This window comes from Struthio camelus, chromosome 28, assembly GCF_040807025.1.
Source record: "Struthio camelus isolate bStrCam1 chromosome 28, bStrCam1.hap1, whole genome shotgun sequence".
In the NCBI taxonomy this organism is placed as follows: domain Eukaryota; kingdom Metazoa; phylum Chordata; class Aves; order Struthioniformes; family Struthionidae; genus Struthio; species Struthio camelus.
This window is the reverse complement of record NC_090969.1, coordinates 2,101,511-2,125,689: the sequence shown is the minus strand read 5'-3', so window position 1 is coordinate 2,125,689 and position 24,179 is coordinate 2,101,511. Positions and strand designations below refer to the sequence as shown.

General features: G+C 57.4%; 1 protein-coding gene across 8 annotated transcripts; it reads right to left on the bottom strand.

Moving 5' to 3' along the window:
- Positions 1–16: 16 nt before the first annotated feature.
- On the bottom strand, positions 17–24,104 carry POU6F1 (POU class 6 homeobox 1). Of its 8 annotated transcripts, XM_068921589.1 has the most exons (15): positions 23,879–24,104; positions 23,459–23,663; positions 22,969–23,149; positions 19,334–19,548; positions 11,639–11,747; positions 8,572–8,685; positions 7,558–7,756; positions 5,543–5,664; positions 4,880–5,105; positions 3,777–4,006; positions 3,182–3,310; positions 2,783–3,001; positions 2,026–2,158; positions 1,525–1,699; positions 17–1,174 (listed from the first exon to the last, which is right to left on the bottom strand). In XM_068921589.1, exons 6-15 carry the CDS (start codon positions 8,623–8,625, stop codon positions 829–831), a joined length of 1,833 nt encoding a protein of 610 aa, XP_068777690.1. In that variant the 5' UTR covers positions 8,626–8,685; positions 11,639–11,747; positions 19,334–19,548; positions 22,969–23,149; positions 23,459–23,663; positions 23,879–24,104; the 3' UTR covers positions 17–828. The 8 variants fall into 8 exon arrangements, with proteins under 8 accessions (XP_068777690.1, XP_068777691.1, XP_068777689.1 ...); XM_068921590.1 differs by lacking the exon at positions 23,459–23,663 and having other exon boundaries at positions 11,635–11,747; XM_068921588.1 differs by lacking the exon at positions 23,459–23,663.
- Positions 24,105–24,179: the final 75 nt, after the last annotated feature.

Genomic DNA, 24,179 nt, shown 5'->3' with positions numbered 1-24,179 from the left:
GGAGGAAAAAAAAAAAAAAAAGAAAAAATACTGTTTATTTCACACCACTACATCAAGTGCATCAGTCTGACATGTCCCCGGCGGGGAGACCCGGCCCCTGGTGCCCCCCCCCCGGCCTGGCGGCGCTGTCCCCGCGTCCCGGCCACCTCCCTCCCCGTCCCGCGCGGGGCGATGCCCCGAGTCCCTCCCGGCTCGGCGAGGAGGCGCCGCTGTGTCCAAACCCTCTTTCCACGGCGGCTCCTAAAATGGGCTTCGGCTCCCACCTGGAGCTCCGAAACAGAGCTGCCCCGTCTCGAGCCGAAAATCGTGTTTCCTCGGCCCGAGCGCTCCCCAGGGCTTCGCCGGAGGGGCTCGCGCCGGCTCAGCCCCGAGGGAAACGCTCCCGCTGGCCCTGGACCCCGCCAGCACTGAGAACGATGCAGGCGTCAGAGACGGCCGAAAAAGGGGGGGGGGGGGTGAAACGAACCCGGGTCTCGCCGCTACCGGGCCTTAACGCTACCTCGGAAAGACAGGAAACTCTGCGGGAAGGGTGGAAACGTTCCCCCTCCTCCCCGAAAAAAATCAAAATCGCTCTGCGGGCGGCAGGAACAGTCGGACATGGAAACGCGGGAATCGTCCCTGTCCCGCGCGAGGGAGACAACCCGACGGGGAACACGCTTGGGTCATGCGTGCGGGGGGGGGGGGGGGGGGACACGGACGCCGACGGGCACGGCGGAGGGGAGAGCCGCGCGCCGGCCGCAGCCCCGCGCGGGCGCAGGGGCAGGGGGAAATTAGGCGCAAAGTGCTCGTGGCTGGGGCGGGCGTTGGGGAGCCCTTTTTCTTTTCTTTTTAGGGAATTTGAAAGACGTTGAGTTTGCTGGTGTTTTTGAGCGTCTGTCGGCGGTTGCAGAACCAAACGCGGACGACCTCGCGGTCGTAGTTGAGCTCCTTGGCGATCTCGGTGATCTCCTGGCCCGTGGGCAGGGCGTTCTTCTCGAAGTAGGCGTTGAGCGCCTCGATGGCCTGCGGCGTGAAGGAGGTGCGGCGCTTGCGCTTCTTGGAGGGTTCGCCGCCCACGAACTCCATCAGGTTCTGCTGTCCCTCCTGGTTGCGCAGCTCCGCTTCGCTCAGCCACTTCTCCAGCACCGGCTTCAGTTTCTGGGCGCTCTTGGGGGTGATGTCGAGCTTCTCGAACCTGCGCGGCACCGAGAGACCGGTCCCCGCGTGCCAGCGCCGCCGGGAAGCGCAGGGACCGGGCGGGTGGCAGGGAGGAGACGCGGGAACTACGGCCCGCGAAAATCCCCGCTCTCAGGTCAGCTTTGCCACCCGAATCAGGACACTGGGGTTTTATCACTGTCTAAGGGCAGCTAACGAAGAGACGGCCGTAACGAGGCGTCTCCTGGGCGGAGATCCCAGCGTCACCAGCAGTGACCCAAACTACCCTGCGCTTTCCTTGATTTTCCTCCTCCAGAGGAGGGAATTTCACAGATTACGCACGAAATCGCGATCCTGGCCCCCGGCCCGGGTCGGCCCCACGGCTGGTACCTGCAGATGGCCGACTGGCTGTAGGCAGGTCCCTCGGTGGCCGTCAGAGCTTGTCCCACCTGGGTCTGCGTCAGGCCGAGGGACAGGCGTCGGATCTTGAAGTTCTTGGCAAACTCCCGGATCTCCTCCAGGTTAATCCCGTCCTCGTCGACGCTGGCGTTGGGAGCCTGGGGCTCTGCAAGCCGAGGGACAGCGGGGAAAACGTGAAACGGTTGCACGGTGGCAACGGCGCGCCGCTCCGCGAGCCGTCGTGTCCCTTCCCCGCGATAACGCGCGGCTCCCTAACGAAGTCCGGGCGCCGGTGCGGACCCTGCGGCCACGCTCCAGCGTGCAAAACCCTGAACTCAGCCGCGGCTTCGCATGGGCAGGAGCGGCAGCGCGCGGGCACGGCCCCGCAGCCCGGCCAGGGCTCCTCTCCCCGTCCCGGCCATCTCGCTGCCCTCTCCCTTGCACACATGTCATCGGTCACCATGAAAGGCGAAGGAGCCGAGCGTGACTTACTGGACACCAGCTGGCTCACGGTGGGAGTCTCCGAGCAGGTGATGGGGACGGGAGCAGACGAGGTTTTCGCAGCCGGGGTGGCGATCACCACGGCCGGCTGGGACAGAGCCGGGGCCGGCTGGATGGGCTGGACCTGGAGCGAAGAGCAAGGGTCAGCCGCTCTGGAGCGGGCCACAGCGCGGACAAAAGCAGGGCGAGCTCTGGGCTCTGGACGGCTACGCTGCCGGGGCAGAGCTCCCTCCCTCCGTGTCTCTGCTTTCTGGGCAGAAGATAAAATGAGAGCAGCCATCACAGTGCTCTTGCTCACGGTGGGGACGCAACGGGCTCAGAGAAACCAGGATCTGCCCAGCGCGCTCCTGGCTGAACGGAGCGGGGCAGCCTCCGTCCCACGGACGGCTGGGATCGGGGACGAGCCAGCTCTGCTCTGGGTTTGGAGCATCCCAGCACGTAGCAGAGAGCAGCTGGGCCCGGAGGTGATGGAGCGAGGAGCAGCCACGTCTGGCTGCTCGCGGGGGACCGACCACCACCACCGCTCACGCCAGGGCAAAGTTCTGTTTCTTCCCATCCTGGCTGGGAACTGGGAAACTCGGTCTGTGAGTGAGCAGAGACCTTGGGCATCCAGGGGCCCTACGGGGTGGCACTGCGGGTACCCGGACAGGTCGTGTCAAAGGTGCCCACGCGCTCCCAAGCAACGCGGCGAGGGATGCTGCCGTGCTTCGACGATGCTGCCGCCAGCCCCGCTGGACTTGGCGCTCACCTCGTTCTTGGCCGGCGACTCGGGGGCGCTGGTTTTCTTGATGGCCGCGGCCTGGATGGTGCCGCTGGCCAGCGTGGCGATGACCTGGCCCTGGGCGTTGAGCAGCAGCTGGGGCGTCACCGCCTGCACTTGCAGGTTCGGGGCCGGCAGCGTGGCCGGGGCAGGGCTGGCCGCCGTCAGCCCGGGGGGGTTCACCACCCACGGCAGGGTGCCGATCACCTGGGTGAGGGGGGGAGAGCCGGAGCCGTGGGTGCGTGTCCTGCAAACGCCCTCCCCTGGGGGGAGAGGGGCTCCTCTCCCCATCCCCACCCCTGTCTCCATCTCCATCCCCTTCTCCCCAGGGCCAGAGGCAGCGGGTTGGAGGGAGGCAGTCCAGGGACCCTCCCTGCCCAGCCGTACCTGGCCCTGGGCGTTGGTCAGGATCTGGCCCGTGATGCCCTGCACGCTGGAGATGGTGTTTGCGATCACGGGGGCGGCTGCCAGGGAGCTGAGCAGCTGGGTCTGGCCCCCGAGCGAGGCCGCGCTGATCTGCGGAGAACCGAGAGCCGCCAGTAAGACGCGGGTGCACGGAGCTGGACGTCACCCGCACCGACAGCCTGCTGAGAGGCAGGCCACCCCCCGCCCCGGGGCCACCGCGTCTCCCCTCCGAGGCTCCCCCGCGGCAGGGTAACTCCTGCCTCGCTGCTGTGATGGGAAGCGGTCGCGCCGAGTCCTTAATCGCCAGGGTTTTTGCCTAAACCACTTGTCTGGCTCCCTGCACAGTCGCTGGAGAGAGATCAGCATCCATCAGAGTGGGGGAAACTGAGGCTGGGGATCTGCAAAGATCGCCCACAAGTCGCTGGCTGGACCCAGAGAGAAGGCAGGTCTCCTACGAGCACGCTGTGTCCACGGGGAAGCACTCCCGCTTGCAGCTCTACGCGGCCACAAAAGTGCCGGGCTAAGGGGAGCGGGAGGGAAACTCGTCTGGCTCCGTCCGTCCGTCCGGGCTCCTTACTATGCCAGGGTTAAAGGCAAATCCCGCAGGCTGGACTGTGATCTGGGTCTGCGTCTCTACAGGCTTAGCCAAGGGCGGCGCGGGCGCTGTGGCGGGCTGCGGCAGGATGGGGGGCTGGCCGGGCACGGCGGGCGCCGGGGCGAACACGCTCTGCGTCTGCACGGCGGGCCGGGGCTGCGCCGCGGCGGGCTGCACCGGCGTTTGTATCGCTGCGTTCAGCACGGCGGCAGCTGAAAGCAAAGAGACGGACAGAGAGTGAGCGGGGGACGGAAAGGGACGTCAGTGCGGCCCCAGCTCCGGTGCATCCTTCCTCCTCGCCCCGAAGGGAACCGAACCAGCAATCGCACCTCCACCACACGCTCCCGCTCCTGGTATCGCTGCTGCCCTGCCTCACACCGAAAAGACCTCCCAGCGCCCCCGTAACAGGCAGAGCTGAGCTCGCCTGCTGCGGCAGGACTCATCCTGCCCAGCTGAAGTGCTGGGTTTAATCCAAAGCAGCTGCCCAGCTTTCAGCGCAGAGGGAGAGAGGCACCTCCAGGTCACGTCATCTCCCCTGGCTCGGATGTCTTCGCGGGGGATGAATCGCAATTGGAAAAAATTTTCTCTCCCGTGGCTCTCGAGGGAGCTCAGACGAGACAATTCCCTCTGAGAGATAAGGGCACGAAGCCCTCGCTTGGCATCGCAACGTGACAGTCGGGGAGGCGTTAATCCCTCTCCGGCCGTGGGCAGAGACGCCCTGCAGGTCTCGGCAGCACCGGGGACCTGTCTGTCCCCTGGCAGAGCTGTGCCCGCTGCAAGGGGACGGCGTATCCAGAGCCCCAGATCTGAACCGGACCCCGAAGCACGGCCCCGTGGGCGGACCGCTCTCCAGGCGGTCTCATTTCACGCCCCTCGCCGTCTCTGTCCTGCCCTCCCCATTCGTCACCCTGGTCCAATGCTCCCAGCGATTTTTGCACCCAGGGAGTCACAAAAACCAACTCCAGGTCTTCACGTCCCCACGATTTTAAACCGTCTCAGCCCCATCCTGGGCTGCGGTTCGGCGCGGGCTGGGGAGGACCAGGTGCGCAATTAGAGGTGCCGTAAAGCAGAAGGGCAACGGTTACCTTGCAAATTGGCTATAGGCGGTTTGAAAATTCCCCCTGTAGGAGAAGCAGCCGTCAGTCCGGGAAGGGCAGCGACCGTTGCTGTAGGAAATGTCCACACAGCCAGCCCCTGCTGACCTGCCACTTGACCTGCAATACTGATGGGGATAAGAAGAGGTTGAGTAACTGTCCCTGCTGGAACCATTACTCCTGTCACAACTGTTGCTAAGTTTTCCTGAGTCAAGACCTGCAAAAGTAAACAAGATTTAAAAAAGAACAAAAATCAACGCCACTGCAGACAGCATCAGCGAGGCAAGAGCGAGCGCAGTCTTTGCAAAGGGGTGGGGGGGGGATGCGCAGACCCGGCAGCCGCGCGGCCCGGGGTCCCTCCCCTCTCCGCAGCTGGGTTCCCAGCTCCGCGCAGCCCCCGCAGGGCGCAGGGGTCCCCCGTGAACACCCGACGCGTTGCCGGCGGCACCTCGGGGCGCGAGGCCCCCTTGGCGAGGGCGCCAGGCCGAGGGAGAGCGGCTTGGCTCGGGGCGCCGCTTCCGCGCCCCGCGCCAAGAGCCGCCGTCGCTGCCCCGTGTCCCCGCGAACGGCCGCCTGCCCGGGGTGGGAGGGGGGTCCCGCCACCCCGTGTCCCGCGCGCCCGCCCGCCCCGCTCCGCAGCTCCCGGGTAGTTACCTGCGGGGCGGCTTGCACGGCCAGCGGGGCCATCGGCTGCGGCTGCTGGCTCGGGGCTTGGCCGAAGGTGCCGGCGGAGGCGACGCTGGCGGAGGCCGCTCCCGGCGCTGCCTTGGCTTTGCCTGGGGAAGGAGAGAGGAGATGAGTTCAAGAGACGCCGGCAGCTCCAAATGCAGCGGGAGCGAGGGCAGCATCAACCCCCCAAACCCTGCATCCAGGCCAGGGGGCTACAAAAGGGAAGGGGACCGGGACCCTTATGCCTTAATGTCAAGGCTTGTAACCCACCCGTAAACAGGGGCAGGAGCTCAGCGCCCCCCCGCAGGGGCCTGGAGCACAGCCCGCGGCTGGGACCGCGCTGGGTCCGGGGCGTCTGGGGGCTCTGCCTTCCCTGACTCTCTTGCACACAATTTAACTTAGCTTAATTTTACTTCACTTTCCCCATTTTCCAGGGGAAAAAAGCCTCCAGTCTGAAACAGATGAAGTTTTATGGTCATTTTGTGTTTTGGGGTGATTTTTCTTGGTTTGGAAGCTTTTTTTTTTTTTAAAAAAAAAAAAAAAAAAGGAGGTTTCCCTCCTGGATTGAAATATAGTAACAAACCAAGTATAACTACTAACAACAAACCAAAAGGCTAATATCAAACTAATAGCAAGCCAAAAGAAAATGGATACAATTTACCACACAGGTGAAATTTCACTCTTCTGCTAAAGGTTTCTTAGTGAAAAATTTTCATTTGTGTTTTTCAACCCCCCGCCCAGATTTGCGGAATGTATTAAAATTGCTTAGTATCATTAACAGTCAAGTAACAGGAAACCTTGTTCCTAATCCAAATTTATTACTTTCAAAAGACCTACTTGTTGTTTGAGCGACCTCCGGTATTTATTCTGCCCAACTTCTAATAATGGTAACCCTCGAGTATAAAATCTGCTTAATCCTCTTCTATTTTGGTAAAAAGGAAAAAAAAACCCTTTTTCTGTCTTCACCTTTGGCAGAAAAGTTCTACCAAATAAATACCTTTCTCAGCTAAAAGCCAGGCATTTCTCGGCTTTGATTCCTGGCCCAGAAATAACTAGAGGTCTGCACAATTGGGAAAAGCCTTTTAAAAAAATTTCATACCAAAAAGAAGCTGTGTTTCTCCCCTCCGTTCTTTCCACAGCACGCATAACACCCAGCGCTTCCCACCAACCAAAGACCGTGTTACTGGGCTCTGTCTCGCGCTGCTCCCATGGACCTACGGCTTTTGCCATAACCCGTGGGGCTCTTCCTCTCCTCGAGCCCACGGGCAGGCAGCGCCGGAGCATCTCACAGCCCACAGAGATGCTTTCCATCCTCAGATCTCCCACCCCGAGCCACGGATGTGCCCTGCTACAAGCCTGGTGTGGGTTTCTTTGGCAAAAGGACGACCCCAGGCACGCGATGGTGCTGTCTAAGCACAGCACGAAGGCCATAACCAGGGAGAGGAGAGTCGTATTGAAGCTAAAGCCCAAAATAGGCAGAAGAGGGGAGAGGGATGGCAGCGCCTGCAGGCAGTTTTGTGCTGCACCTGCGAGAGGACTCAGGTGCTGGCCAAAGCAGTGAGGAATAAAGCAGGATCTCCCCAAAAGCTGGGGGCGAGGCTCATCTCCAGGGCCACGTTCCCATGCTGTCTCTGGGATGGGAAGCGCCAGGTCGGCACCTTGGAGCGGCCCGGAGAGAAGGGAAGAGGAAACCAGCTCTCTGCTCACAGTGGCTCTGCCCCTTCCAGGGCTGCTGGGAAACTGGAGCTCCCCAACGCAGCAGCTCAGCGACAAACCACCTCTATGTTAAGCATGTGCTGTCCTTTATGCAGGATGCTTTCCCCAATCAGCTCCCAGAGGAACTGCTTTTGCTAAATCCTGAGCTCAGCTAAGCACGGGAGCAATGCTCCGGAGCAGGGTGAGAGTCTGCGCCCTGCACCCAAGGGCCAGCGTGGGTGCAACTCCCCTCCCGTCTTTGAGCAGCGCTTGGAGCGGGACAGCCAGGGAGGAAGGTGTCTTACCAGCTGCGTCCCCGCTGCCCGAGGTCTCGGCGCTGGGCGGGACGTCCTCTCTGGCCGGGTCAGTGGTCTCTCCCGGCAAGCCCCGCACTACCTCCCTCGCCGGCATCTCTAAGGCTTTCCGCTCCTCCTCGGCTGGGAGCGGGGCGTCCACACCGACCTCCAGCACGCGGATCGTCTCGTGGCTGGACATCACGATGACCTGGCAACGTGCCCCAAGCGTCCGTCAGCTCGGGGCGCCCGAGCTTCCCGGGCTTGCTCTGCCCCACGGGCCGAATCCTGCCCTACCCGTTACCCTTGCAATCAGTGAAGCAGAGCCCATCCACTCCCCATGAGAGGGGACATTTGTGGGGACCAAAGCCAGCCCAGCACAGAGCCCTTGCCCTGGCCAGGGTCTCCCTGCTGTAGGTAATCAGCAGTTTCAGGGCTCTCCCTAACCAACCCCAGCTCCGTGTGCATCGGTGGGTGACGTCTTCAGCAGTAAAACACCGCTATTAATGGCCACACCACCTCCTTTACAGCCCACAGGCAAAGCTGGCATCCCTGCGCTGGCTAAAGTCGGCGAGCCAAATTCTCTCCAAACTTGCGAAGCAGCTCTAGAGTCAATGCTGATTCACAGCCCCGGGGGTCTGAGCTGGACAAGCCTTCCAAATCATGATGTAGTTTTCCCTGTGCAATAGTGCACTGGGGCTCCCGCGGGGCTGCAGCCAGCCAAACCCCTGGGTGAAGATCACACAGCACCCAGAGCTTTGCAGGAGTGCCGAGAGCAGGACCTGGTGCCCCCTCTTCCTTTTATTGCGAACCAAACCTGAGATTAGGCACTCCTGCATGCCCACGCGCGGGGGGAAAACTTGCTGGTTATGAGCACGGAGCTGTTTTCCCCTGCGAGATGGCAGGCTGCACATGCAGTGGGGCTCAGGCCGTCTTCGAAACCCCCTCCCAACCCGCCGGTTTTGGGGTGCAAACAGCTACAGCAGCTTCTCCTGCCGGCCGCCCCGAACCTTGCGATGCCCATACCTGCTCGTTGACTGTCAGTGAGGCCTCCTGGGGCTGCACGGCTTCGGTGTCCATGGTGTCCCCAGAGAAGGTGGCTGCAGAGGGCAGGGGGAGCCAGCTCAGGCTTTCCACATGCTGCAAGCAAGGGACACAGGAGCATTTGTCACTGCACCAGCAAGCGATTCGGGGGTCACACGTCGGCTCGACCTGGGAGCAGAACAAACTGGTCTCTGCTGCCGCCTACCTGCCCCTCTCTGGCCCTACGATCCACCTCTCCCCGCTCTGTGCTGGCCCTGAGGGCAACTCGGAGCAGGGCAAAGCTTGCTAACGCACCTCTGCCCCACACTGTGGCCACGTATACAGCTCCCTGGAGGCAGGTTTTGGTGCGACAGGTGCTTTCCACCACCTCCTTCCTCCTCAGGAGGCTGCAAAAGGCTTGTGGGTGCCATATAATTGTGTCAAATATTCAACGGGCAAAGCAAGGGAACAGTTATGCCAAGGATCAAACCTTTCCCCTTCTCCTCTCCCACTGCCCTGTGGGAGAAGAGGACCCAATTCCTACTGCGCCCTTGAAAAATCCCTAAAATTGAGGCATGGCCCATGCGAAACCGCTCCTGTGTGAAGCACAGAGCAGGTCCCCAAGTGACATATCACAGCCATCGCGAGCCCCCGACGCTGAATGCAAGAGGCAGGAGAGTCAATTTGCTCTTTCCTGAGGGGATCTCATTTGATGCGGCTGTTTCATTAGGCTGAAATTTCCCGGTGGGCGAAATGGGTTTTTCACGAAGGGAAGGGACTCGGCACACCTGTTGGAAGGCAACTCTTCCTCTTTTAACGTCCTTCATTAACTCATTTGGTCACGTATTGTCCCTTTGCTGCCTTACAGAAGCATAATTGCCTTTATAAGCGGCTTATGAATTTTTTATTAGCAATGTCTCTGGGATGCATTTAACCAGCCAGCCTGGATGACATTCAAAATTACTTGATGCATGTGCGAAGGTGTCCTTGTTTGTGTAACTGCTCAGGAGCCCGGCGGCATGTTTACACTGGTAGGTGCAGCCAGACCCACGCTCTCTCGGCCCAGGCTGTCCCAAAACGCCAGGCAGCGCGTGCTCACCTCCGGCCCGGGAGCCTACCAGTGGACCTATCTCCAACCAAGGCCTGATCCTGCCTCCCCCCCAAGCAAAGGTGCTGGCACGGTGCAGAACAGCCAGCTCGGTCCTGCGTGAGCTCTGCGAATCCGCAATCTCTGTCCCCCACACTGAGCACCCCAACCGGAGAGAGCGCTCGGCCAGAGCCCCCCAGGGACCACCACTGATCCAAAAGGGAATTTCTCCTCCAAAGCTGCATTAATTTATCTTGTCTGAGGGGTTTTACTTCCGCAAGGGAATGTGGCCTGCTGCGGAGACCCCCTGCCACCCTGCAGCTCAGCTCTCCCATGATATATCACCCAGTCATGTCAGACCACGAGGTGTTTCCCGCCCAGCCAAAAGGATCCGGGGAACATCCCTTTGGCTTCGTTTTATGAGCCATTTAATAGTGCTTACTGTGTTCTGCTTCGCAGAAGCCACCAGACTCCTGCTGAGGCTGTGGAGCGTATCCTTAGCTGGGCCTGGCATTTGTATGCAATTAGTAAACATAGTTATTTGGATCCTGTTGATCCAAAGGGGCCTAAATTGAATTAAGAGCCCGAATTCTCATTTCAAACTCAACAGGGGCTCAGCATCTAATTCCCTTAGGCTGCATTTTGTAAACGCCGCTCATTATTTATCATCCACAGTGAAGTGACGCTTGGGGTCCCAGCAGAGATGGGGCTAATTCCACGGCGAGCGCCGGGAGAGGGCTTGCAAGCCGCTTGCTCCAGATCTGCCCCCTTGCTTGGCTCTGCTGGGCTCAACCCAAAGATACAAGCAGATCCCAAAACCAGCGTGACTCTGCCGGCCGCAGCGAGCCAGAAGGTTTTAGCCCCGCTGTCAGATTAAATGAGGACGTTTAGAGCAGCCAGTGACTGATCTCTGGTAGCTACTGTGAATTTTTAAACCTGGCCTTAGCTTCAGAGTAGGCAAACACCTCGGGATGCCAGTGCACTGTTTAATTAACAATTTATTCTAGTGCAACAGAGAACAGAGCAAGGGACGAGCGAGTGGCTTATGCAGGCATCTGGCGTTATTAAAAGTTAATGAGCTCTCCAACAGCCTGAGCCTCGCAAACAGCAAGGAAGTCAGAGGAAGGGGTATCTGCACTGCCTGAGAGGGGCAGCCAGAGTGAAAAAACAGAAATGCAACAGTGCAAAGCGTCCTGCTGCAAAAAGAGTGAACGAGAGAAGGAAAACCTCTCCCATGGGAAGAGGCACTCTCTGAATTTCTCTGGGGGCAGCTGGGAGCTCAGTGGCTGGCAGGGGGGACAGGGAAGGCTCTGCCCCTGCGTCCTGCAGAATTCACCCCACGGGGTGCAAATATGCTCTAGATCGCTGGCTATAAATGACGTGATCTTCCCTCTGCATCACCAGACCGTGCTGGCATGGGTAGATGCTGGCATGGCTTTAGAGCAGCCCCCAGGGCTTTGCTGACTGGGAATAACCACCCAGCATCTTCCCAACACTCGGCACGTGGCTGCTCCTTCCTATCGCTACACCGGAGCCTGTCGTTAGATGAGACGAATCCCAAGAGCAGAGCAGTAGCTAAACAGCTGTGTTACCTACACAGCACTAAATCTCGTCCTGGCGGAGAATCACGCGGTCCCTATGCTAGTCCGAAACGCAGCTGCGCAAGCAGGTCCCCAAGCCCGCACAGGAGTCGAGCACCCAACTCCCTTGGGCGGCTTGGGAAGTGCCAGGCAAGGGAACAGCGGCTGGATAGAAAGGGGAGGAACGGCCCCAGCGCTGCTCGGTCTGCAGGGAGACTCTTCCTAAAAAGCTGGGGCATGCTTTAAGAAACCAGAAAACCTCCGTGGAGCACTGCACGTTTGCTCTGGAGCAGCGCCCAGAGGGGACAGCGAGCACCAGGAAGCCTCCGGGAAGTGAGTGCACCCCGACACGGCAGCTATCTGCAAGGAAATCTGGGGCCGGGAGCCCCGAGTACTCACTCACTGTTTGCTCCGGGGTGGAAGAAGGCTCCCGGCGGGCAACAGGGTGGTCTTGCAGGTCCTGCTTGTCAGGGCAGGCTCTTCAGCTGAGGCGGTCCAGTTCACTTGGTCGGCTGTAGGGAAAGAAAAACCACAGCTATTTCAGTGCCGAGAGCGCCCGGCACGGCTCCTTTCGCCTGGGCATTTCGGGAACGTCCCGGGAAGCGATGAGGAGGAACGAGATCCCATGCGTCTCGGCAAGACGGGACAACTAGCAAGCACCCTCGTCCCTGCAAGTTAATTCCCCCTTATCACTGCCAAGGGAGACGGAACGAAGCAAAAAGGAGATTCAAGCCTAATCTGTGAGCCGTCCCTAAAGCCCGCAGTAACTAAAAGCGAACAGATGTATTCACTTGCCTCGGAGATTCGGAGTTTGCCCATCTAAGGACTGTTGCAAATAGCAGCCCTCGTTTTTATCTGCCCAAATCCATCACTAGTTAAAGAGCCTCACTCAGAACCGCAGATTTATTCTAGCAAGACCAGAGCGGCGCAAGGCTGAAGAGGGCATAATATCCATGCTCTAACTGCTGTCTTTATCTCAGCGAGAGACTTAGATCTGTCCAGGCCTGCCCCACGGGGGAAGCCTCAAATAACGCGGCGAGAAGAGGAGCGAGAAATTTTTCTCAGTGCTGTGCAAAGAGACCAATTAGTGCGCGAGACGATTAAACAGACATTTCATAATGTCAGGCTCGGCGCGGTTGGGCAGCACGCTTCGGATTGCGGCGCGGGCTGCCTCTCGCTTAGCAGACGTTGTGCAGGTTCGTAGCACCGTTTCATTTTGCTTCTTCACACGTTTTTTTGCAATTAATGGGACAAATAATTTGGCCAGATGGTGGTGTTAAGCGCAACGCAGCAAGAAGACAGCCATTTCACAACAGATGGTGACAAGGAAATGAAATGCACAAAATAATAATAATATTAAAAAAAAAGAAGGCAAAAAAAAAAGAGAGGATAATTTAAGATGCTCTGAGTCTCACTGTGAATATAATTGCCATGTTAATTACAAGTGTTGATGAGTCAGAGATGTAGCCACTTGGATCCCAAGTGGGTGAAAATCTAAGTTTGAACAAACTTGCCACAGGTGAGAAGCCCTAAGAGGTTAATTAGACCCGGTCTATATAGAAGACACTTTGGACATGCTTACAGCTTGCTAATTACTCACTATCGTTATCCTGCCTTAATTCTTTTGGAGGGATGCTCCTATTCCAGGCTGAGAGTTTTTAATGCACCAGAAGCAGTGTGACAGCGAGGCAAGGCGCTGCCTCCAGCTAGAGAAACCCTAAAAATTGGTGCCAACGCACTGAGTTCTTCCCCTAAAACAGTCCTGGGAATTATCGCACCGGCTTTACACATCTAGAAGTGGGAAGTGCCAGGCAAACGTACCGAAACGCTGACCGTCTCCCCGCTCCGAAGCGGTCACCCATCCCAAGGGAACGGGTTTCGGCTGTGGTCTCTCTCTCCCCGCGAACGAAGCGTATCCTGATAACGCGCGGCACCTCTCACCTGCAGCCGTCCTGCCAGCTCAAACGCTTTTATCATCACACCTTCCGGCGGGGAAAGACCCAGCCTGGCCAGCGTGCCATCAGCAAGAGGTATTTTTCCTCATTGTATTTCCAGTTCTTACGGTTGGGGAGAAGGGTTTGAAAACTTTTCCCCCCACCCCTCAAATTAGCTTCCTTCCTAGGAAAAAAAAAAGTCTTTTACCTTTCTACGGTTTATCTCTTTAAAGACTTTTCCTCCGATTGATTCATTATTTATTAGTGCTCCGAGCTGACGCTGCTTTCACGAGAGCCAGGCTTCGCGAAGGCAAATACAATTGTTAAAAACAGCGTTGGCATTTGATTTTCTCAGAAGTCTCCCAAGCTCATTTGGAATTTATCTTTTCTAAAAAACAAAAAAACCAGATTTTTGCTTGTGCTGAGAGGCACGTTCCCAAGCTGAGGCTCCCAGAACGTTTTGCAGCGAGCGGGCAGCAAGCCAGCAGCCCTAGCTGCATTTACTGATGGGGAAACTGAGGCAGGGGACGAGCTGGGACCCGCCACCCCGGTGAGCAGCTCTCCGACCAAGACCTGCCACGGAAAACACCTCCACGCACCCAAGCTCTGCCCCGACGGGCTCAGCCAGCCCATTTCTTCGCTGGGCGCCCGATCCCTGCCTAACCCGAAGGTGAAGAATCGCGCTCGGTTCCTTAATGCAACCGTGGGTGCAAAGAGGCTTTCAGGACTTAAGAGCACCTTTGGGTGCTCTTTTTCCTTTTTCCAGTGGGAAAGGAGCTGAACTGAGCGGTCCCGACCTCCTCATCCAAATCTCTCCTCTATGCAGCAAGAAACTTAACCTGAAAGCGACTCTAAAGCAGCCCGTTTGCATCGCTAGACTGCGGCAAAAGGGCCTTCGCGGCGTCAGGCCACCGACGCGATTCCTCGCTGTCCCGGGCTGGCTGCTGGAGCGAAGCCACCTAAAAAACCGCAGTCACCGAAGCCCGGCTGGGTATCCTGCGGCGGGGCTTCAGCGCCGGGGAGCGCAAAACGCCCGACGCGTCGCTTGTAAAAGCCGAGCTTTGCTCCCGGGGCCGAAGCCTGCCTGGCACGCTGCAGAGCCGAGCGCGTTTTTACGGCCAGCTGCAAATTCCTCGGGATCGGGGGGCTCTAACGGAAAGCTGGCGACAGCCCCCGCCGGAGGGCTGCAAAGGCTTTTAAGGCAGAGGTTTCTTTTCCTCTTGGGAGGCCTTTGGGAGAGGCATGGCAGCTCCCCAAAACGCTCGGTTACTCAGCCCCCGGCGTGAGTCAACTTCGTTCCTGGAAAAAGCTCCGCCAGGGCCGGGGCAGGCTAAAGCCCCAACGTTGGGAGCGAGCCCAACGCAGGCGAATAGGCGCACGCTGGCCACCCCGGGCTGCCAGGGGCAGCGATAAGGAAGTTTATCCAACAGATCGAGCTCGGACAGGCGCCCGCGAGCACCCGCTGCCGGGGCCGAGGCGAGCTGGGGAGGGAAAAGCCAGCGGCGGAGCACACGGAGCCCCCCGAAACGCAGCCCAGGCTCTTCCCAGCCTGGATTATCTCGTCCGAGAGCTGCGTTTGGACACGCAAAGTCCCTAAGCGAAGCGGAGCTGCGTTAACCGGAGGTTGGTTTGCATCGATTTGGCCCCGAGCCTCCCCGGAGCCACGGGGGACAAACCCTGGCGCAAGCACGGCTCGCTCCGAGACCCTGACCGCAAGGAGATGTTCGGGCGACCTTTCGGTTGCTTAATCAAAGCGTTTGCTGTTGCAGCGCAGGCAAACGAGCAGGAAATACCAGGCAGAGGGTCCTCCTCCGAACGCGCGCGGAGGTATGCATATCCAGCTCGTTTTACAAAATCTGCTCTTAAAAACGTGCAGGGGGGAGAAAATGTTTTACTGGGGTTTCCTGCCAGTTTGGGAGGTTTAGCTCCATCATTTGCAAAATCGTCTTTGCAGCATTAAACTTGTCTCTCCTGGCCGCGTTGTGTTTTCACTCGTTCGGTCGCTATCACCCTAAAACACTTTCAATCCCTCCTGGAGGGCCGGCACGTGCCGACGGGAAAGCACGCGGGAAACCTGCGCTCTGCTGCCGACGGAGCTGCACGACCTTGGTTGAATCCCTTCATCTTTGCCTTCGCACGTTCAAGGGGTTCCTGGGCATGAGCCGGTCCTAACCCCAAATAAAACCTGCTCTTTGGCTCTGTGGCACCCGGGACTACGGGAGTCAAACCGGGGCAGGTCGGTGCCACGCGGGTCCCGGCACGGGGAGCAGCGCTTATCGGCTTACAGCCCGACCAGTGACTTCAGAGGAATCTGCTAATTTCTCCGTAGAGACGGGGAAGTATTTTTATTCCCGTTGCACATATATGGAGCGGAGGGATTAAGCTCACCTCCCAAGGTCATACCAGAGGAGGGTGGCGAAACCGGGAGCGGATTTGAGACCGCGCTAGAAGCTCCCAGCCGTCTCCCCCCAAAATAGCGATTGCAGCATCAGTCGCTTTCTGCCTGCCGGTCCCGTAAACGCCGCAGAGCGAAGCCACGCCGAGGGCCCGGGGACATCTCGGACGGACACGGCAGTCCGTTCGCAGGACCCAAGGGGCCTCGCGGCCAAGCCGAGCATCCCCGCGCGCTCTCCCGTTTCTGGGCTGCCCAGACACCCGGGGAAACTCCCCCGTGGCCGCTCGACACCTCGGCTTGCAAAACGCACGGCGGCTCCTACCTTCGCGCTCCCTGCCCTTCGGTCGAACTTGGCCGAAACCGGGTCGCTCTCACGATCCGCAGCCCAAAAGCACGCGCTTCGCCCCCCAGCGCGCCTAGGGGATCCAGCCCAGTCCTCGGTCCCCGGGGAAACGCAACGCGGCGGGGGGCAGCCCTCTACCCTCATCGCCCGTCGGCGGGGCACGGCTGCCCCAGCAAGCGGAGCATTCGCTCTTCCGAGTCGGGGGCTCGTCGGCTGAAGACTAATTACCCCTGCCCTAACGACGTCTAGACGGCCGCGGGCTCCCGTCGCAAGGTGGAGGGGGGGCGGCAGGTCCGGGGCGAGGGAGCCCCGCGGTGCCCCCCGACAGGGAAGGAGCCACACGGCTCCCGCCGGGTTCAGGTCTTTCAAACCCCACGGGGTCCCCAAGGGAGCCCCCGAGGGTGGTGTCGGTCCACGGACCGGGGTTGGGGGGGGGGGGATTAGGGGTTCACCCAGCTGCGCCCGGCCCCTGCTCCGTCACAGGGGCGGCGATGGGAGCAGACCGCAGCCGAGGGCGCGTTTCGCTCCAGGGTGGCAATTTGGGGTACTCCCGAGGGCACCCCTAGGCGCTATACAGGGGGTGGCTTTCCCGTCCTCTGCAGCGCCGGGACCGCACCGGCACCCAAAAACCCTGCCCCTCCCCACCCCAAAACGCAAGCAAGGGGGCTCAGCGCAGCGGCAGGAGCTGCCCCCCTCCGCGGGGTCCCCGGGGCAGTAACTGCCCTGGGAGGATGCACAAAACCTCCCGCCCCTCGCAGCACCCCACATCCAGCCCCATATGTTGCTGGCGCACCCCAAAAACCCCCGTGCCCCCCAGCCCTGCTCTCTGTCCCCCCCCCCCACAGCTCCGCGCCTGCATGCACCAGTCCCCTCTGGGGCTGAGCCTCTGCCTGCCACCACCAGGACCCCCAAGCTGCCCCCCCTGCTTGTCGAGGACCCCCTCCCTCCAAATCACCACTGGGACCCCCAGCACTGCCCATCCGCAGACCTATTTCTCCTCTCTTCTCACCCCAATTTCTCCTGCCCCCCCCCAAGCCCCAGCCCTGGTGCCCCCTGTTCTCCCCTCTTTTACCTGGGCAACCCCAGCTCGGCTTGCGCCCCCCCCCAAAATCCCGGTCTCCCTTAGGATCCCCCAGCCCTAATTCCCCCCCCCGTGTCCCCCATCTCACCCCCTCGACGCCCCTTATTTCCCCCACGGTGTCCCCAGCCCCCTCATCCCTGCTACCCCCGGTCCCCCCCCCCTCGCAGCTCTGTAGCCCCCCCATCCCCGGTCCTTGGGGGGGGGGGGAATCCCGACCCCCCTCAACCTCCCCCTACCCCAGTGCCCCCCCCCCGCTGCGCCACCACCGCTCTCCTCTCCCCGCCATCCCGGCCCCCCCCCAAACCCCGCCGCAACGCCGCGCTCTCTTTATCATAAATATATAAATTATGCTAATGAAGGCATTGCATATTCACCGCGCCGGGGCCCGCCGCCGCCGCCGCCCCCCGCCCGCCCGGCCCCGGCCCCGGCCGCGGCCCCGCACTCACCAGCGCGCCCGGGGCTCGGCGCGGCCGCTCCGCGCTGCGCTGCGCTGGGGGCTGCGCGGCTCCGCTCCGCGCCGCCCCTCTGCCGGCGGATAATTAAAAATTCATCTCACAGCGGCGGCGGACAAAGGGGAGGGAGGGAGGCAGCGAGGCGCCCCGGGACCCCGCCGCCGGTCCTTTGCTTTTTTTGGGGGGGGGGGGGGGGGCTCGGCTACCGCCGGCGCCGGGCAGCGCTTTGTAAGATTTGGTGCGTTTGGGGTTTTTTTTGTTGTTGTTGTTGTTTTTTTTCCCCCCCCCTCCCCCGATGGGATTTTTTAGCTGCTGCGTCATGAACATAATTTATGCGCAGGCCTTTGCCGCATCCGCCGGGCTGCCACGCTGCCCGCGGCCGCCGGGGGCGCACGGAGCCCTCCCCCCCCCCCCCCCCCAAAAAAAAATACAGCGATTCTCCAACCCGGAGCCCCCCAAAAACCCAGCGATTCTCCAACCCGGAGCGCCCCCCCCCCAAACCCAAAGATTCTCCAGCCCAGACTCCCCCAAACCGGAGCGTCCCCCCCTCCCACCAGCCCAGAGCTTTCCCAAATAAGAGCATCCCCAGGCCTGAACCCCCCCCCAAACCCGGAGCTCAAATCCCAGCTCCCTCTCAAACCCAGAGCTGAAATCCAGAACCCCCCAAACTGCAGTACTAGAGCCCAAATCCCTGAACCCCCCCCTCCAAGAGCCACCCAAATCCCAGGCCCCCATAGCACCCAGATCCCTCCAAAGCCAGACCCCTAAATGCCAGCATCCCCCCAAACTCACCGCCTCCTTTCCAAAACCCTCCCCAAAACCCAGGGCCCTCAATTCCAGAGTTTCCCCCAAACCCAAGACCCGCAATCTCAGAGCCCCCCAAACACCAGCCCAGGTCCCCGATTCTCTCCAACCCCAGAACCCCTCAACCTCAGCCCCAGCAGCAAACGGCCCCTTTGGGGTTACGCTTTGCAGCCCCCCGTTTGGGGATCTGCAAACCCCACTCAGTGAACGAGCACCCAGGGTGCTGGGGGGGGGGTCCAGGGAGCCCCCAGCTCTGCACCACACTTCAAGGTCAGGCATGGGGCAACGCTCTTGACTCCCTGACCCTGGCTCTGAGCTGGCTCATCATACCCTAATGCAGCATTTCATCATCATAAATTAATACGTTAATCATCACATTACTGTGCACCACCCCAGGGGTGGCACCCCCCCCTCCCCGCCTGTTATTCACTTTCCTCTGGGGCCACAGCTCAGGATAAAGCCCTGGGGCCAAACTCGTTACCTGCCAGGGGTTGGGGCTTTTGTTTGTTTTAACTAATCAAATCACCCCAAAAGCCTAGGAGAAGCTCTGAAGGGCGAGCTGGAGGCGCAGGCCCTGCGCCTGCCTTTGCACGGGGAAGCCACAGTAATAATTCAAGACGCTCCATCTTCCCGGCATAGCATTAGCCTCAGATCCAGCCTCCCAGCATAATATGCAGAGGGCTGGCTCCGCACGCTCGCTCGGCTCTCGCGGCCGGCCGGCTTCCCGCTCCCGGCCTCCGTCACGGCACAGGGGCTGGGGGCTTTGCTGCCCCCCGGCCACGTGAGCCCACGAGGGGCTGTGCAATAGCCGCATCCGTCTTTCGGGGGCTGCGGCAGAGCCACGTTTGTCTTTTCAGGGCTGGACGCCTCTGAGCAGAGCCTCGCGCTCCTTTGGCTATAGCTGCCCTGCACGGACCCCTCAAAAGAGGCTCAGGAGTCCAGGGGTCTTGAGGGCACACGCTTCCAGCCTTCACAGGCTGCTCTGAAAACTGCAGGTTTATTTAAAACGCGACCTGACAGGTCCCTGACGGGCACCTACGGGACTCTGGGACGGAAACCCAGGAGAGAGGACGCGCTGCTAGCACCCACCGGACACGTCGCAGACAGCAGCGCCCTTCCTCGGCAGGGGCGACGGCATACATCAAGCAGCACAGCCCGCTGCTGGGGCTCGTATCGGCAGCCAACGCTCCCTCCGTGTTCGTCGCCCCTCTTAATTCGTGTTTGCCGGCGGAAGGCGCAAAGCTGGAGTTTCAGGCTGCGGGGGCCAGGGCTGCTCTCGGCCGTCCTGTCCGGCAAGGACGTTCCTGGGGCAGAAAGAAAACACACATCGTGGTAGTTCACAAGCGACGACTCGATTTCTTTCTGTGGGTGCCAGCTCGGAGGGAACCGTGACTTTTTTTTTTTTGGTAGGGGATTTTTGTGGATTGGGTGAGGGAGCAAGGAAATAAACCCCATAAAGGGAACTCAGGTGCAACTTTAACCTTGTCACTCCATAATTAAAAGGAGGAAGAAAACTATTTATATAATTGCAAAGCTCATTAGAAGCACAGGTGCAATTCTGCAGCTTTTCAAGCCAACTTATGGACCAATTATAGCTTGTTTGGAATCATAAAAAGAAAGGAAGCAAAGTATATTATCATCTCGCATTTTGTATGTTATAAATTTTTTAAATTGTAACTTCCTTCTTATCTCCAAGCAGGGGAAAAGGAGGAGAAAAAAAAAAAGACAAAAACTCCAACATAACATCTCAGCTATTGGCACTTCTTAGAAATGAGCACAGCTTGAAAAAGCTGAATTATTTTTACTTCATTCTTTCACATCCATATCAGCTGAAAAGAATTACACCTTCTGTCTTTCTTTGTAGAAAAAGCTAATGGACTAATTTTAAATCCGTGCCTCATGCTCACCTTTCCGGGTTCATCATAAGATATTCATAACTCACTTCAAAAATGCACTTCTGATTATACATGAGTGAGTATATACATTAGAACTTAGGTAATATGCATTAATGTTAAAAAAGCGTAAACACCACGTCCCGTTCTTCAGAGGCTAAATTCTAGCCCACATCCTTTCTTGTGTGGATCGAAAGGTTTCTCGAATTAACATAACGTAGACTAGACTATCCTCTTATTACCAACAAAATATGATAATATTTAGTGCAGATTAGCAACAAATTAGAGGAGCTCAGCAAACGGTGAGGTGATGTGTAGGCAAATCATTAAAGTTTATACTTAGAGTCCACCGACTTCGATATGAATTAAGCACGTGCTTAACATTTGGCAGAGGTTAACACCACTGCACGAATGTTAACAAACATACAACCAGCGCTGACCACATTTTCATTAATAATCGAATTAGTTGTGTTAAAGCATCTTTGCCCGAGTACAGCTGTTATTTGAGACTGCAGCGCAATTCTGCTGAGAGCCTGGTTTGCATATGCTGTACTGTGATTATGAATATTTAAATACTTCCATCTAGTTGAATTTCAGACTCATTTACATACATTGGCATACTATTTAATATAATGCATATGGGGAAAGGGTGCATATTGCATTTTTAATTTTTCTTCAAGAGGAATTGATTTTATGAGTGCCGAAAAAGCTTTTTCTTCAGGAAAATAGCTTGTTGCGGGGGGGGGGGAGGATGGGGATTTTAATTAACCATTCGACAGAAATAGCTGGTAAAACTAAAACGCTGACTGTAAGAATGCGTCCTTTGTTCCAGAGCTTGCTCTGTCGATGAGAGCTCTTGGTAGGTGACCAAATTAATATTGCAGCTTTCTTGTCCACACTTCTTTTGCTGACTTGGCTGCTCTAATCAGATTCAGTAATGGGTCAGGGAAGGGTTTGCACCTGACCATGTGGTTTCTGGCACATCTAATTTGCTACAGAATGGTTTCCAGTCCTACAAGGAACAAATATTCCATGAACCAGCTTATTCCAGATGTTCCAAGAGTGACTGAAAGTGCAGGAAAAAGCAAGCCAGACTTTATTTTGGCTTCCATGCAGCAAAGTGACTCCAGTTGCTCACAAACTGTGCTGAATCTGAGCTCAAGCACATGCTTTTAGCAGTCACAGAGGGGACTTAATGCAGCTTCTCCAGCACCATGCTAGATCTGGCCTTGGACTTCTTCTTCTCCCCGGAAGATGTAAATAGGCTCTAAAATTCCCATGGGATTTTCAGGCCTTCCTTATGTCACTTTGTTACTGGGACCAAATTTCACCCAACGTAAAGCCAAGGGGGACAGAACCCCCTGAACTTCATTGGTGGTGAAAGGAAGGGCACAATGTTGCCTAGGTGGAAGATATCATGAAGTAATTCTCAATTGTTTAGTCATTATTTTTAGGTAATTAGTTACAGGCCTACACCTGCAGGGTGCTCACTGCCTTAAACAACCTGTTACCTCTGATTGCTCACCTGAGCAAAGTTCACAAACAGGTACCTGCTTGTGAGGCCAGCAGCATCCTCAGCTGACTTTTCACATGTTCTTAAAGTGGCAAATCATAGGTATTACCCAAGCCAGTTCTGCTCTCCATCGGGGTTAAATAACCTCCCGCCGGGTAAATAAGGACTTCCAGAGTGGGCCTTTGCTCACCCAAAAGGCAGACTGGGACCATTTATGCCTTCATCTGTTTTGCATGATGCCTGCATAGTGCCAAGGCGACACCCGGCTCTTTGCAGACAGTCCCTTTGCCTTTCAGAACTGCCCGGCGTGGGAAGCAAAGCCCGCTGGCACACGGCCAAGCATCCAGAAGCTGCCTCAACTTTCACAGGTTTCCATTTTGGGACCGCACAGCTCAAGACACCATGAGCTGGTTTTTTTTTTTCTTCCTCCAGAGCTTTTGATGGTAACTGGAGTTTTCCTCTTGGAGGCCCAAGAGGCCCTTAAACAAGGTAATCAGTGATAAAAATACACATAAAAACAATCCCAAGGCATTTGAAGGTAGGTGCCTTCTGAAGAGCCTGGCCCTTCTGAATGGAAAGTGTATGCTTGCCCTTTGCACCTCCCAAAGCATTTTCACTTCTCCTGTGCAAGGAAGCTCTCTGTATAGGGATGTCAGCAGAGCAGAAGTAGTCATGTATTTGTTAGAATAAATAAGGCCTGAACTCGGGAGCTGCTGAACAGCCTCGTTTCTGAGTGATTTCAGCAAGCTCTGGGGCTTTCCAGGACTGGGTTGTAGAGGGGGAAATCAGAGCTCGGAAATCACCTTCCTGGATGCAGCTTCTTTCACTGCTTGGAGGTGCTCTCCCTTGCTTTTGCTGTGCTTAACTCCAGCCCACCTCACTCAGCATTTCCCTGGGCAGGTTTCAGGCCATCTCTCCCACTTTAAAGGGTAAATATTTTTTTACAGTTCCCGTACAGTTGCAAGGTGAAGAACATTTTCTGGGCATGAATCATTTATGAAGCCCTCCCAGGCACACCAGCCATTGTGCATATTCATCAGGCAGCCGGTACATTATTCATGAGATGTTCACTTAAACAGGAAGAGAACAATGATATTGTTGATTGAGATGCCTGAAAATGAGCTTGATAAAGAAGGTTCTGCCCTCAAACTCTGACCAAAATGCAGATAGAAAGTTTAGCAAAAAATCAGGAAAGAAAGGGGGGTTGGTTTTCTTTTTTTTTTTGGGCTCCTTTTATTGCAATCCATATGGATTTTTTTAAACTCATTTCCAAGAAGGAAGACTTTACACATAGAAACTACTAGGGAATTGCATCATACCTTCTCCATACACAGCTCCAGACTTGTGACTGCACCTTCTGCTGGTGGATCTTGGGCAGGGGATCGTGACAACAGGTCTGTACATAGCAGCTGATCCATACCTCGCTGAAGAGCTTTACTTTTGCTCCTGTTATGTCTGAAGTCCCACGATGACAGCATGATCCAAACCCTATCGAGCAATCTGCAACAGATTTTTATAACAGTATTTAGACCCTAAGCTCATACCAAAGTCCTTAAAGGACAGGCTACAATTGGGGAAGTCTCTTAAGGTTAGATCACAAGCGCTGATTCAGCTGACAGGTGCTCAGGGCAAACGCACCAAGGGGGTGGGAACTGCCCACTTCTGCAAAAGTGGGCCTAATTTCAAGGCAAGAGGGTGCTTGAACCAAAGACCTGTTATTTCCATAAATGTACTGCTGTGCTATTGCTGGATGAAGGGGAGCAGCAGGGCCGAAGCCCAAGAAACGCACTCTTCCTCCTGCATCTTTACCTTCAACTTCTTAGCAACGTTTTGGCTACGTTCATGGCGAGAAGGGCACATTACAGTCTCTCCAGGAAGGAGCCTGTTCTTTAACGCAGGCAAGAGGCGCTCTGTGCCCTCCCCACGCGCTGGGGGAGGGCACACCAACGCCGATGGGTCCCATTGCAGGATGCTGCCGTCCGAAAGGAAGGTCTCTGGGGCAGCTGTGGGCTCACTGCCACAGGGAAGCAGAAAATGGGGTCTGAGGAAGGACTTGGGGTCTTTAACAACAGCCCCAAGCATACGGTTTAGAAGAACTAACATAACCTGGAGCTCAGGTTGCAGTAACCAACAAAGCCCTCACTGTGCTAACGAGCAGCTCTGCCCACTGATGCTTCACACAGTCCTTAAAGGCTTAATTAAGCTTAACAATATTTGGAGGTTACCAACCATTTCCATTGATCTTTTATGCATGAACTCGAAGGTGGCTTCTTGAGTTGCGTCTAATCCCAGAGGAAGCAGGGAGAGCGCCAGGGGCTCTTCCCCCTCCGTTTCCTCGGTGCCACCCCAGCCCTGCGAAGGCTCTTGCTGGACAGCGCAGGCAGCTGGGCCAGGCTGGGTCCTGCCAGGGACCCCTCAGTGCCCCTAGGCCCTGCAAAGGGACCTCCCTCACCCCCACACCCTGCTTAGGGACCCCCCCCTCCCACCCCCAGACCCTGCCTGAGACCCCCACCATTACTCTAGGCCCTAC

Bases quoted from the DNA above. Each gene is read 5' to 3' on its own strand.
- POU6F1 (XM_068921589.1), bottom strand. From the start codon at position 8,625: ATGGACACCGAAGCCGTGCAGCCCCAGGAGGCCTCACTGACAGTCAAC. The intron at 7,757-8,571 runs GTATGGGCATCG...GCACGTTGCCAG, and splicing joins CACTGACAGTCAACGAGCAG to GTCATCGTGATGTCCAGCCA. The intron at 3,002-3,181 runs GTACGGCTGGGC...CCCCTCACCCAG, and splicing joins TGACCAACGCCCAGGGCCAG to GTGATCGGCACCCTGCCGTG.